Below are 15,600 nucleotides of genomic sequence, written 5' to 3'. Positions count from 1 at the left end.
TTAGACAGGCCAATCTAAAATGTGCAGTTTTATCACACAGCACCATTCAGATGGTAAGTTTTAGCATGCTGACTGCAGGAATGTTCACCTCTCTACTATAAGTCCAACAAAAAGGTGTTTCAGAGAATTTGGTAGTAAATTCAACAAGCATCACAAACGTAGACCATGTGTAACCACAACAGCTCAGAACCTTCAAGATTGTCTGAGACCTGCTGCCATACAATCAAAGAATGTCAGAAAACATCCAAGAAAAGTTCATCTATATGCTTGCCATCCTCATCAGGGATGACTCACTGCAGTTCATCTTTGTAGTGGGCATACACTCACATTTGATGGGTTCTGGCAATTTTGGAGAGATGATCTTTTCACGGATCTTGATTCAAGCTTTGGACAGAATCACATCTCTGCAGTTTAACCTCATCCCCAAGTAAATATGCCTAATCAAATTTAAACTTTCAGTCTTTCAGGCTTGTTTGAAACTTACATGCAAGTGTGTTGAAGCAGGGTTGGAACTTAACTGTAGAGCTGCTGCCATTCAGGAATTTAGTTTGGCATCCTGATTTACATTGTAGTCTTTGGTTTGTTTAAACTGAACAGGTGAAGTGAATATTATTGATCATCTCTTTACGGGCCAAATTTTAATCTCTTATATTCAGCATATCAGGCAACAGGGTGCTTTTCTTTGCCTTTGTGTTGTTTTGTATGCATTTTAAAGACTTAAGGCACTTATGATAACATTTTAGCAAATTCTGCTAATAGAGAAAGTCATCTGGGCCCTGTTTTTTAAAAGGTTTAATCCGGATAAAATTGATCCGGATTTAGTAATCCTGTTTTTGCGATCCGTGATCACGTAATCCAGCTTACTTTTTGAGCCAGTTTTTCAAAGCAACATTGGATTGGATCAATTTGATCCAGATAGGAACTTTTCAGGATCACTAAATCTGGATTACCAGTGCTCAATCACAACGCAGATGGATAGATAGACCTATGTAAAGAGCAACAAGTAGAATAGCCAGTGTGGGGTAAATATAACTTTATTTTTATTTGAAATGAAAACTAAGAACATTTTATAAATGATAAAATAATTGTAATAACAAAAAATAAAAGCAAGAAAAAACCCACCCCATCCTCTTCCAGCAGTCCACTCATCTGAGATCTACAACACTGTACATTGAGGATATTTATAATAAGTTTTAAATATAGATGCATTGAATAAAAAAAAGACAATGTTGAAACCTCCACAATAATGTCAGACTTCCTCATCTGATGTGGAGGGAGCAGCTTGTCTGAACGTATTCTTTACGAGGCAGATCTCAAGTGTGGTCTTGGTTTGTTGCAGTTTGGTCAGAGTCAGTTGTTCCTTTGCCAGATGAAGCTGAACTTCTGCCCAGTCTCTTTTTACAATTGTATATAAATATAGTAACAGAATAAAATGTATTGTTTTTGGTAAATTTTGACAGCTGTTTGGGGGATTATTTTATGAGGCCAAACTCTTTCTATTTTGCTGTAGGCCTATATTGAAAGTCTAAATACGTTAAAGCCAATAATCACTATAGCCTGACAGATGAACAAATGAAATTAAAACCTTATGAATAAATAGTATATCTCGTAAGATACTGCATGATCCAAATATAGTTTTATTTAATAATTTTTTTTAAGTTTTCATTCTATTTTGGGCATGAAATCCACACTAAATCCACCCTTCTGATGGGATCAGTTTAATCCAGGTTTTTTGGATCAAAGTGATCCAAATCCTACAAAAAAGGTCTGAAAAACCCAAACTAAAGGTTTGATCCGGATCAAAACCAAGATTGGATTACGTGATCTAATCCGATTATGTAATCCGTTTTTTCTTTTGAAAAACCCATTTTCAGGATTTGATCCAATCCCTTATCCAAAATCCTAGTGGATTACTTTTGAAAAACCGGGCCCTGGAGGTTATTTCAGAATGCAGGTTATGTGACAAACTGATAGGTTTAAGGATATCTAATCAGGTAACCTCAGCTTTACATGTGTTTCTTAATATATTTTACAATTCTCTATATAAAGATAATAAATTTAAAGCGCTTTTCTGGACACTCAAACTCCGGAATCTGAAATCTCCTTATCCACCACCAGTGTGCAGCACGCACCTGGATGACGTGACAGCAGCCATATTGCACCAGACTGCACACCACACACCGGCCGATTAATGGAGCCCCCATTAAATATTACCATTTTTCACAGGTATAAACATTAACACACAAACATGCAATCACGCACACACACATAAAAAACACGATTTTAGGGATGACATGTTTATTGAATATTGTGTCCACCCACAGCTGAACCTTTGCCTGCTCACTGACCAAAGCCAGCAGGTATATAAGCATGTGTTGACATCAAATCTGCTCTTTCTACACTGAGTTTGGAGTCAGACTATCATTAATACACACACCATTAAACACCACTGATGTGGCAGCAGGCAGCCAAAGGAACACACTCAGGTGATAAGCAACATTAAAATGATTTCTTACACATCGTTTCTAAAGTGCAAAAACAATGCTACTTAATTTCACAATATTTGTCTTAATTTGTCGAACTAAAAGCACCTGAATTAAAAATGAGGCCATATGCAACTCTATGGCTTTGTCAACTAGCTCTGTCAGTTCCAAACAATTAAATAACCCTGAGCTTTTCTCTCAATTCACAGCATTAGCAGGAGAAATGAAGTGTGATGAGGTGGACTGTGATTTAGTGAGATCTTTCCTATTTAAAACTATTTTGAACAACCTTGGCTACAACTATCAAACCTAGACAGCATTTACTTTTCTACCACAACTTTCTTTGCAGCTTCCAAAACAGACTCCAAGCTGACTTTATCTCCAAACTCCTTCTCTCTGTGCTCTAGAAGAACCCCCTGAAAGTGACAAACACAAGACACATGAGGACGAGCAAATGGCTGTAGCTTGGAGTTGGTTTGTAATGACATTATGAAATTGAATAGATTACCTGTCCGCCAGATCCCATGACAAAAACTCCTCCCAGAATGAAGCCTTCTCCGTTCATGTTGCCCTGGTAACCCGCTCTCCAGGCCCTTACAAAGTTTTGCCAAACTCCCAAACGAATGAAGCCAAGCCCCCCCATCTTCCTCTGCTGTGGTCCATAAAATGCTTGCTGTTTAAAGACACGTCAGGACACGCAAATTAGAGAAGCAAAGTCTGATACGCAGAGAATGATGAATTCAAGCAACAATCAACATGTTGTTACCATGTCGAACATAAATTTGCATGTTTGTAACATGAATTAGCATGTTAGCTTGTTTCTAGCATGAATTGGTATATTCTAGAAATAATTCAGGTTGTAATTATCATGTTGCAAATATAAATAAGCTAGTTGTTAGCATGAACTAGCGTGTTGTTAATCTGTTTCTATTGAGGATTAATGTTAACGTGTTTTTAACATGAAATGATCACATGTTGTTAGCATAAACCAGCATGTTGTGACCAAGAAATGCCATTTTGAAAGTCTCACACATTCATTGTATTTCAACCAGTAAACAAGCATGTCAGTATTAACAGTTTGTTAGCATATTTCTAGCAACAATCAACATGCTGTTACCATTTCGAACAAAAATGTGCAAGTTTATAACGTGAATTAGCATGTTAGCTTGTTTCTAGCATGAATAAGCATGTTTCTAGGGTGAATGTACATGTTTCTATCTTGATGTAAATATCATGTTGCAAATATAAATTAGCTAGTTGTTAACATGAACTAGCGTGTTGGTAAGTTTCTAGAGAGAATTAAAATGTTAGGCGACAGGAAGTGCTATCGCCTCAAAGCAAGAAGGTCGCTGGTTCGAGCCTCGGCTGGGTCAGTTAGCGTTTCTGTGTTGAGTTTGCATGTTCTCCCTGCGTTCGTGTGGGTTTCCTCCAGGTGATGCCGTTTCCCCCACAGTCCAAAGACATGCAGTATAGGTGAATTGGGTAAGCTAAATTGTCTGTAGTGTATGAGTGTGAATGAGTGTGTATGGATGTTTCCCAGAGATGGGTTGCGGCTGGAAGGGCATCCGCTGTATAAAAACGTGCTGGATAAATTTTGCCGGTACATTCTGCTGTAGCAACCCCGGATTTATAAAGGCACTAAGCCGAAAAGAAAATGAATGAAAATGTTAACTAGTTTCTGACATGAAATGATAACATGTTAGCGTAAACCAACATGTTGCTACCAAGAAATACCATTTTGAACTAGCATGTTGTTAATCTGTTTGTTTCTAGTGATGATTAATGTTAATGTGTTTCTAACATGAAATAACATGTTGCTTCCATAAAATACCACTTTTCTTTGTTTGTAGTATGAATTAACATTGTTAACATAAATTAGCACATTTCAAACTAGAAAGCTAGCATGTTAACATGTGGCTTGTATTAATTAAAATGTTCCTAGGATGTTAGTTGGCATGTTGCTGGCATGCAAGAATCACCAAATTATGTTTATTCTAGCTTTTTTGACACAATGTTAATTTGTGGATAATTTAACTTACCAAGTAAAATAGTGTTTACAAACCTTTTCATCCAAGAAGATCTCCCCAGCGAAGTGAGGCCTGAAGTCCTGAATCTCTGTACCCACATTCTCCTTCACAACAGCATACAGAGGGACACCGAGCTCATCCAGCTGGGGCTTCAGAGAGGACAGCTCAGAGGCCTCCTGCACATACACAACCACAGAACCACACACTAATGCATTTAACATTCAGACTAATGTCATTTTTACAACTGATGGTGTTTATGCCATTATCAGCCCTGTAGATTTGGAGATTTTCCTATCATTATGAAGGGTGTTACAGCATGGTTTGGACTACTTTCACACCACAAGTGTGTTTAATTCTACCTGACACCATCTCACTTATGAACCAATCCCAGACCTATTGTTTACATATCATCTTTGCATTAAATCACAAAAAGAAATTGCCTTTTATGCAAAGTGTTTCTAATGCAGGGTCTATAGGCAGGACAGTAAATTTGATATTGTTCTCTCTTTTGGCTATCAGTCTCATGCTATTTTTTTTCCTTTTTCTGAAAGTCTTGATACCACTATCTTTGAGTCTTTCTTTTATTATATGAGCAAAGAGGAATGCAAAAACTTCCACTGCTGATAAAGCCCAGCAAGAGTCCACTAAGGGGAAAAAAAGTCAGGTTGTGAAACAAGTCCACTGAAAAACTATAAATGTAAGAATGTAACAATTAACTGTGTGCCTGTTGAAACTTTGATTCAAATATGTGGATTATATATAAAATGCTTGTTTTGTTAAAGATAATCAAAAAGCAATGTTAACATTCTCACATGAGAAAAACTTACAGTATATTAAACTGGAGTAATATGAAGAGATGTTCCTATCTATCAGCTATCGTGAATTGCGATAAATGTTTTGAAAAGCAGGGAACATTGCATTTATTGCAAACTTGCTTAACATGCACAATACTGCCAAACAACTTGTAGAAGATGGAGAAGATGAGTGTGGATGTTGATATTGAGAAAACTATCTTTAATCGAACTGCTGGCCCTTGGAAGCCAAGCATCTGGCCCGAGTCAATACATTAGCCACGTTTCCACCATTGTGCCTAAAGCGAGAAAACGAAACACAAAAGAAAAAACATATAGCTGGCCAGTTTAAGATAGGCTATTCCATAAACACCTTATAGGCTAGAGGTCTTTTTGCTTATGATCGCCCTAATGTTTCCCTTTTGAAATGTAAGTCTGTTGCATAAAATAATAAAGTAGTTTTAATTTAATAAGTAATATTTCTTTGCTGCGTCCTCCTTGATGTTTTAATGACGCATAATAATCTTTACACCATATTAAAGACACAGCAGTGAGTGTGACTGAGAGACCAGTCGAAAAAGCGCTCACTTCACAGCTCTGTTGATGCCGCGAGCGGCTTGGTTTCTTTCTTTCTTTATTCATTTATTTATTTTGGAGATAATAGAAAATATGAATACAACAGAACGACATAAAACTTTACAAAGTACTTGTCCACTTTTGTAGGCTCAAAACAATAGTGTCATATAAATAAAATAGCCTAAGCTGTATTGAAATCATTTAAAGAACTACAAAAATGTCAGATATAATAAAATCACATTAAATAAATAAACCAATATAAAACTAACAAAAGCTATACAACTTAGATATATACAATTCAAATAAATTAAACCCTTTCAAGTAATTTTAAACTTTCATTTTACAAAGGCCTTTCTGAAAAAAATTTAGATATTTTAGATATTTTCAGAAAAAAAATCTATAAACAACAGAGGAGTTTTTAAATATTTTTTTTATAAAGTATTTGGATGCAATGATATTAATCATAATTTTTTGGGGGAGAGTGAAACCATCCGAAACTACCTTCTTTTCTGTCAATAAGTCCAGCGCAGTGCTGCTTTATAAACGGATTGGGAAAAACTGCACGTAAAAAATGTGTTTTATGCCCTTAAACAAGTGTTTATGTTTTTAAATGACGTGGTAAAAACTACAAATTTTATTTTAAATGTTGAGCTTTATTAGTGGATAGCTGCTGAGTACAACGATATATAGGCTATAGCCTATATTTTAGATTAGATTAGTTTCAACTTTATTGTCATTACACATGTAAGTACAATGCAACGAAATGCAGTTTAGGTCTAACCAGCAGTGCAATAGCAGCAAGTGCAGGATACAGGAATAAGTTATAAAGTGCAGTTATAGAAAACTATGGTGATATTTACAGATGGATGTACTATGAACATTATATACAGGTTGGATAAGCTATGAACAGATTTACAACATACAAATTATTACTTGCTCTTATGTCCTTAAACACTTAACGGTTCCCTTTACTTAAAATAACCAAATAATATACAACATCCTAAAATTTATTCTCTTTAATAAAGGAGAATTACCTATTAAGTGTCATATAGCCTAGGGAAAATTTTACATGTTTTAGGTCTTTCTGGAGCATTTGGGCTGAATGTCTGATGGTGTCTACAACAAGGATGTTATAAAATACATTTTAAATGCGACGCATGCTGCTTTCTTTACAGATTTAAGCATGTTTGTGAGCTTAAAATCCTCTGAAGTTAGTCACTATGCCCACCGTCAAATGATCCTAAACACATGCGGTGGTCAAGTTTCAAAATAGTTCAGCTTTTGCTGCTGTGTGGATTAATACTGAATGTGTGTGATGGTTAAGGACAGAGCAATATGCAGGTGTTTAACTGCATGGCTTTAATGCACTCCTGCATTAGGCTCACACATACACTCTGCACTCTGAATACTTCAAAATTGTTGATATGCGTGGTGGACACTTTTCTCACGCTGAACGCAATCGCAGCAGACTGGGTCAACGGACCAATCAGCACAGATAAGCATCGCATCAAGGAGGGGATTGGGAACAAATGAATCGCTGAACAAGTCATATTGGAATCGTTGAGATAATTCTGTAAAAATAAATGCATATTATAAAACAACGAAAGTGTTTTTTTTTTCTTTTCTTGCATGCGTTTCAGCATACTGTTGGAGACCCCCCAAAACCAAAATATGACCTTTTTGTAATGCAGAATAAGGGCTTTTTAGCTAAAACTGTGCTAATACTCTGCTCTTACAAGTAGAATGTGCAATCAACGAAGATTGACCACCGGGCTGGTCAAATTCACCCAGGAATCCTCCAACACTAAATTGGCAAGTGTTTCAGTTTAATTGTCCAATCCCTGTTTATTTTGGTGGGTTGAGGAGGGAATTTCCCACATAATAGTGTCAGAAAACTTGCCTGAAAACGTGGATATGGTGATGTTTCTTTATAAATATTTTATAAAAATTAAAGTAGTCTCTTTCAAATAAAAAAAGAGTATTATGACCACTTACCTCTCTGCACAAAAATCATCCAGGTCGCCGGACAGCCATAATCACTGCACCTGATTTCTCCCAAAGAGCTTTTGCTTTTAAAGACCTCTCATCTGAATGGATTTAGATGGAAAAACAGTGCAGGCTTACCATGATGGCTGAATGGAAATTGGACAAAATGATTTAAAAATCCCAAGGATCACTTCCACTGGATTTCAGATAATTTCTTACCACCGTCAATGGTTTTGAGGTCAGCGTTCGCAAGATAGTCTACAGTAGCAGGTGCAGATTTAGTCAGCAGGAAGTCAGTGTTTGCAAGTATTAAGCCAGCAATAGCGGCACCTACTGCCCCAAGGCCAAGTGACCACATGCCCATGGCTAGCGTCTCACCCTCCAGGACAGATGATGCTGAAATGAACAAATATGGTAGATTAAATCAAACAGTACAGTAAAATGCTCTAGTCTTTTCATGAGCTTTCTTTGCATAAACAACCGCTTAATTTTGTACTGAAGACAAGCATGTAATTTCTATAACCCCAAGACATGCTGGGGCAAGAGCAGTACCTTTTTTGTGACTAAAAGAAGGCTTGCCATTCTGGCTTTCGCTTGAAAAGTGCCGATTTGTTGGAAAAGCTTGAAAGAATAGCGAGTTGACAGCAGTGGGGAGCGCTAATGTCTTGACTGCCAGTCGCCATGTTGAGATGGTCAATGGAAGATGTTTTGGAGGAATGTTATAAGCTTTAACTGTCTTATAAGAAGCTAAAGGCCGGGCAGACTGTGACACAGAGACCCTGTACATCACATCACTATTATTCACACAAACAGAAAATCTTCCTCTTGGAGACAAACGGGTCAAAGGCATGGGCCGTAGTCGCATGAGAGCCATTACAAACATCCAGGGTGAGTTTAGCCAACCTTTCCCAATCAAGCAGAAGTGCAGTTTCAGTGGAAAGCTCTGGAGGGGAAAGGAAAACAGTGCTTTACCTCTCAGTCTAGGAGTTTGTATGATAAAACTAGCTCCAAAATAAAGATTAAAGACTATTAGGGACTATGTGGGTTTGAAAAGAAGTGTACGTTCACTATCCATTTAAATTTAAAGACAAATGCTGTGAATTAAAGTTGTGAGACAATTTTATTTAGACTTTCTTGCTTCCAAAATAAAACTGCTTATTTACAGGAGGATATCATTAAATTTTATTGAAGTTCAGTCATGACAACTTTGAGAGACTTAGTATGGTAAAAATATGTACATGGCAATGTTGATGTGTTTGGTCTTGGCAGCATAGATCTGCTATGCTAATGCTACTGCTTTGATTATTATGGCAGAACAAGTACCGAGACTTGCTACTGGCAGTAAACTCATACACTTGCAGTCTGAGAATATAACACACTGCTGCAAATATAATAAACATGAAACCCCCGTAGCTGATCTGAACACATGTGGAACTGGGGTGGAGGATGGTCTCAGAAAAGGCACTAAACATTGTTGGCATAAAACACTAAAGCATTTAAATTGTTTAGGAGCAAGCAACTTCACCTACATCATGTAGTTGTTGGTAGGAGCAGATTATGAAAGACCTATCAGCATGCGAGCACATGAGTTTCACAACAGAACTTTGTATGTGTTCGATTGTAGTTATTTAGAAAAAATCAGTAAATTAAGTGTTTCCTTGTATAATGCATAGTTAGTTACATTATTAAATGTGTTTGATCACAATAATTTAGGAAAAACCTGAAAAAATGGTTTACTTTAAAGTAAGAAAGACTAAAAAAAAATCTAATTACAAAAACCTAATATTAAAGTCAAACATTGTTATTATTTATTAAAAAAAAAAATATATATATATATTTTTTTTTTCTATAAAACTAAATTAACATATTTAAATGTTTTATTATTGGTTTTATTGCACTTTATCACTTTATTTCAATAAAATATTTCGCTGTAATTTTATAGTTTTTGTTTGGCAACCATAGTAGCCTGCTTGTTATTTGACATATTTATTACTTTTACTTATTATATATATATATATATATATATATATATATATATATATATATATATATATATATATATATATATATATACTCAACAGTATATAATTATATATTGTGCAGCTAAATAATTCAAATTAATAAACTTAAGGGCATGACAAACTACTGTAGGGCCAGGTGTTGATTCAATGTTGATTGACACAATTTTTCTACAATTTTTTGACACAGTCTTGTTTGATTTCAATGAATGGATTTCGTACAAATGCTTTTGATATTTTTAACATGAATAGTGAACATCTAATTCCAAATAGCGAATCAATGAAGACGTGTATTAGGCTTGATATTAACTCTTTTTATTTCAGTTGAACATTGGAACATTAATAGAAAAACCACCTCTATTTCAGACACAAGCAATTAATGGTAATGAAAATAAAATTTGTAATAAAGACTTATTCACATCTTTTCAGAATAAAGATTGAATGGACAATTTTGATTAGAAAAAAAATGTTATTTTATTCCTCTACCTTAATATTTGGATAAAACATTTGTATTGTGTTTACTTACTGTTTTAAGTCATGGCCAAGGACAATTTACAATGCTTTATTTTAACCTATTTAAAAAGGACTTAAGTAATATCTATATTAAATAATAACTTTTATTGCATTTAAAAAATGTATTATCAAATTTATTTATTAATGCAATTTATATGTTCATCATGCAAAATAATTTTATTACACATTACACATTAAATAATGACATTAATCATTACAATATGTAAAAATCAAATGCAATTAAAATAATGCACTACACTTGTTTTTGTAAAATAGTCAGAATTTTTAGCCCCTCTTTGAATTGTTTTCTTTTTTTCTTTTTTCAATGTTCTCCAAATGATGTTTAATGGAGCAAGGACATTTTCACAGTTTGTCTGACAATATTTTTTCTTCTGAAGAAAGTTTTATTTTTTATTTCGGCTAGAACAAAAGCAGTTTTTCATTTTTGAAACACCCTTTTGGGGACAAAATTATTAGCCCCTTTAAGCTATTTTTTCCTCAACTGTCTACAGAACAAACCACTGTTATACGATAGCTGGCCTACTTACCCTAACCTGCCTAGTTAACCTAATTAAACTACTTTAAGCTGTATAGAAGTGTCCTGAAAAATATCTAGTCAAAGATTATTTACTGTCATTATGGCAAAATGATAAAATAAATCAGTTATTAGAAATGAGTTATTAAAACTATTATGTTTAGAAATGTGTTGAAAAAAATCTTCTCTCCGTTAAACAGAAATTGGGTTAAAAAATAACCAGGGGGGCTATTAATTATAAATAAAAACATTTTTATTTGACATGATTACAAAACTATAACTGTGGTAGGGCTGGACGATATGGCAAAAATGCAATCTCGATAATTAGTTTTTCATATTAAACAGTAAAAATATACATTTCAATATAAGATGTTAACCCAAGAATGACTGAAGCCGCCAAATGAAAATATATAAAATATCAACAACTTCTAATACTAACTTTTAGATTCCCATTGTTGCACATTTCTGCTATGTGATTGGCTCTCTAGATCAATCAAGAGTAAAGATGTCCAGAGCTTATCATTGTTTTTGACATTTTATTGTGATTCGATGTTATATGGTTCATCGGCCTAGCCCTAAACTGTACAATTAATTGTACCTAAACTGCATAATACTTTTTCAATATTATATTACCCGTGAGAACAGTTAGGATACACATTTAATATTTGTAACGTTAGACAACTACAAGAGAACATTCAATGCAATTTAGAACTCTCAAAACGGCCTAATGTACAGGCATGGTTTAATTGATGGCTTGCACTTCTCAAACAATGTTTATCCACCTCAAAGAATTATATATTATTAAAATGCATAATGCAAGTTCCTTAAAAGGCAAACCTATACTGTAAATTACCTCACATAGAAAAACAACAAAGCTCAAGTACAGACAAATACTACAAATACTAGGAACAGTTACTACAAATACTACAAATACTAGTTACTACAAATACTAGGAACAGTTACTACAAATACTAGGAACAGTTAGCATTACTGTAAACAAACTGTAAGTAACATAACTGTAACGTTATGTTATCTTAAAAGCTGATTTGTAAAAACAAAAACGACCAGATTATATTATTGAATGTATTAGTAATAGTAGTAATAACAACAACATATAAAAACATTAAGTAACGTTATGTCTACATCTGGTGTGAGAGTTTATAGTCAATTATCACGTTTTACTTCATTCAAAACTGTTAACGTTAACTGACGCAGCATTAACATTAGCTAAATTTAACGATGGCAGAATCGACTAGAACACGTGTTCAAGGATATTTACGTAAATGTACTTACAAAAGCAATTCCTTATGTAATGCCGAGTCAGCATGCAGAGTATTGTATATTGTGCACTGTTTGCAAATGGGGCTAAAGTGCATTTGAGCTAACATCTGCTGGCTAGCTTGGTTGCCTAACGTTAGCTAGAGAGTAAGGTTGCTACAACGAAAGATAAAATATAGAAATATTGTCTACTAAAAACATAATTATGTGCATTAAGGGACTGCTTTCATGGGTTAACATCACAACAAAACAAATAACACTCACAGCCTGCAGTTCAGTTCTTCAGACGGGATAGACCTGTATGTGACACAGACGAGTTATGTTGGAGAAGGCGAGCTTGTCTAATGTCTTAAAGAGACAGGCAGCGACAAATATAAGTTACTGTACTGCTCTGGACTTTCACAGTGTTATGAGGGTTGTTGACGTTGCATTTTCAGTGTAACAACTGACAAATATGAATATAATTAGTATTGTCATCATTCTAAATGCAGCAAATTGTTTTTATTCATTTTCTTCCATGGACCTTTATAAAAATTACTGCATTCCCTAATAAAAAAAAAAAACAGCTTAAACCAGCCTGGACTGGTTGGCTGATTTTAGCTGGTTAACAAGCCTGGTTTTAGAGAGGTTTTGGCCATTTTACATTTATATTTATGTAGGGGTTTTATATTCACACATTCGTCCTATATTGTTTACCATGGTAAATATGTCGTGTAAATATGACGTCAAAACAATATTAGGACTATTTTATTGACTGTGAACAATGTTCTATTTTGATAGTCACTGGCTGCTAACATGATTTCATTAATAGGGATTTGCAAAGAATTCTTTTCTGAAATTATTAAAGAAGAAAGTCCAAATGTGTGAATATAAAACGAACTCCACCTCAATCTATAGTGTGATTTTCTTAAGTACAGTTTAATATATCACTACTTTTATAAATTAAAAATAAAATCATAAATTAATTAATTCGTTTGTTTTCTTTTCAGCTTAGTCCCTTTATTATTAACCGTAATGAACCGCCAACTCAACGATCGGGTTGTCAAGGTCCTAAGCTTATACCTCCACCCGTTCCACAATGCACCAGCCCCTTATGGCTCCCTTAGTGGGTGGTGGGCCTGCAGGAGGATGGTGCCACATTGCTCCTTCGGGCTGAGCCTGGCCGGGTTCTGTGAGATAAAACCCAGCCACCAGACCCTGGCCTGGCTCCAGGGTGGGGCCCCAGCTGCACCATACCGGGTGGCGTCACGGTCCTTGCTGTTGTTGTACTCAAAAGGGATTTTTGAACCGCACCTAGTCTGACTCCTCACCTAAGACCTTTTTGTCTTGGGAGAGCCTACCAGGGGCTTTAGCCCAGGGGACCACAGGGTGTGCTCCAACTATAGGGGGATCACACTCCTCAGCCTCCCTGGCAAAGTCTATGCCAGGGTACTGGAGAGGAGGATCCGGCCGATAGCTGAACCTAGGATCCAGGAGCGTCAATGTGGTTTTCGTCTGGGCCGTGATAAACTGGGCCAGGTCTATACCCTCACCAGGGTGCTCGAGGATTCATGGGAGTATGCCCAACTTGTCCACATGTGTTTTGTGCACTTGGAGAAGGCATTTGACCGTGTCCACAGTGGCATTCTGTGGAGGGTGCTCTGGGAGTATGGGGTCAGAGGCGTTCTGTAAAGAGCTGTCTCGTCCCTGTATAAACAGAGTAGGAGTTTGGTTCGCATTGCCGGCAATAAGTCAAACCTGTTTCCAGTGCATGTTGGGCTCCGGCAGGGCTACGCTTTGTCACCAATTCTGTTAATAATTTTCATAGACAGAATTTCAAACCATAGCCCTGGGCTGGAGGGGGTCTGGTTTGGCGACCACAGGATTTCATCTCTGTTATTCGCAGACTATGTTGTTCTGTTGGCTTCATTGAACATGGACCTTCAGCATGCACTGGGGCGGTTTGCTGCCGAAAGTGACGCAACTGGGATGAGAATTAGCACCTCCAAGTCCGAGGCCATGGTGCTCCACTGGGAAAAAGGTGATTTGCCATGTCCAGGTTGGAGAAAAGTCTTTACCCCAGATGAAGGAATTCAAGTATCTTGGGGTTTTGTTCACGAGTGAGGGAAGGATGGAAAGTGAGATTGACAGGTGGATTGGTTCAGTGGCAGCAGTAATGTGGTCAATGTACCAGTCCGTTGTGGTGAAGAGGTGAACTGAGCCGAAAGTCATTTCTAATAACTGATGTATTCGATCTTTGCCATGATGAGAGTAAATAATCTTTGACTAGATATTTTTTCAAAACTCAACTAGGATTAACTAGGCTAATTAGATTAACTAGGTAGGTTAGAGTAATTAAGCAATTGTATAACGATTGTTTGTAGACTATCAATTATATATATATATATATATATATATATATATATATATATATATATATATATATATATAGCTTAAAGGGCCTAATCATTTTGACCTCAAAATGCTTTTGTTCTAGCTGAAATAAAATATAAGACTTTTTTTCAGAAGAAAAAACATCTGACATAACATGACAATTCCCTTGCTCTGTTAAACATCGTTTGGAAAATAATTAAAAAAGAAAAACAAATCAAGAAAACTATTGCACAAGAGTTTGTTTTAGACAAGTTATTAGCTGAATAGGGACCTTTAAGACGTGTTCATTTACACTGATGGCGAAGCATCTTTTCTACTTCAACAAAGCTTTTCAATACGAAGTAGTGTGAGGACATCTAGTGGTCACAACACAAACCAACACAGATAACGATTGATTCCTGCAAACCAACGTTTCACTTTCCGTTCAACACAAGATGTATTTGTTGTTGTATAAAAAACAAACTCATTAGTCGGGTGGCTTAGTTTAGTAAGAGCACAGACTGAAAACACGAGATTTAATAAACTACACCAATAAAACCTAATATCATATACTTAATGTGCAGTTAATTAGGTATGAACATAACTTCGGCAGCTCCATTATGCTTTATTATAATAATGAAATCCCACCAGGGAACAACATCCACTTCAGTACCAGGTACCAGTGCCAAACAAGCGTCATAAGCGCCATGTGCATTTTATCACATCGTATTAAATTGTATAACATATGTGATGCCACCTGCTTAATTCGTTGATACACATCATTCGTACGGCTAGCTTCTTCTATACTTTTACATTTCCATTCATTTATTAATCTATTTTTTACCAGGTTAGGGGGTGCACCGTTCCCGGAGGTACTGCAATACCGGGTCGATGCGTGGAGTGGACGGAACAAGCCCCTATTCCATCTCCCTGTTCCAAAAATCAATTTAATATATGGTGCCCGGGTAGGGCACGTATCAGATATTAAACTGATAAGAACAGATACTACACTTGATCTTAGCCAAAAGGCCGAGAAGCGAT

The 15,600-nt window shown here is 35.9% G+C and overlaps 1 protein-coding gene and 1 non-coding gene across 4 annotated transcripts; both read right to left on the bottom strand.

The window, feature by feature from the left end:
* Positions 1–2,281: 2,281 nt before the first annotated feature.
* Positions 2,282–12,558, bottom strand: selenou1a (selenoprotein U 1a). Of its 3 annotated transcripts, none has more exon segments than NM_001354552.1 (7): positions 2,282–2,899; positions 2,992–3,156; positions 4,546–4,686; positions 7,873–7,964; positions 8,083–8,259; positions 8,416–8,806; positions 12,472–12,558. In NM_001354552.1, coding segments are annotated over 5 exon segments (639 nt in total). In that variant the 5' UTR covers positions 8,228–8,259; positions 8,416–8,806; positions 12,472–12,558; the 3' UTR covers positions 2,282–2,803.
* Positions 12,559–15,409: 2,851 nt separating this feature from the next.
* Positions 15,410–15,600, bottom strand: LOC141374969 (U2 spliceosomal RNA). Its single transcript, XR_011009960.2, has one exon. It is a non-coding gene; the product is annotated as a U2 spliceosomal RNA (small nuclear RNA).

Source organism: Danio rerio, chromosome 13 (genome assembly GCF_049306965.1).
Source record: "Danio rerio strain Tuebingen ecotype United States chromosome 13, GRCz12tu, whole genome shotgun sequence".
NCBI classification, from domain to species: domain Eukaryota; kingdom Metazoa; phylum Chordata; class Actinopteri; order Cypriniformes; family Danionidae; genus Danio; species Danio rerio.
Note: the sequence above shows the minus strand (reverse complement) of the source record. Positions and strands in the feature narration are given on the sequence as shown.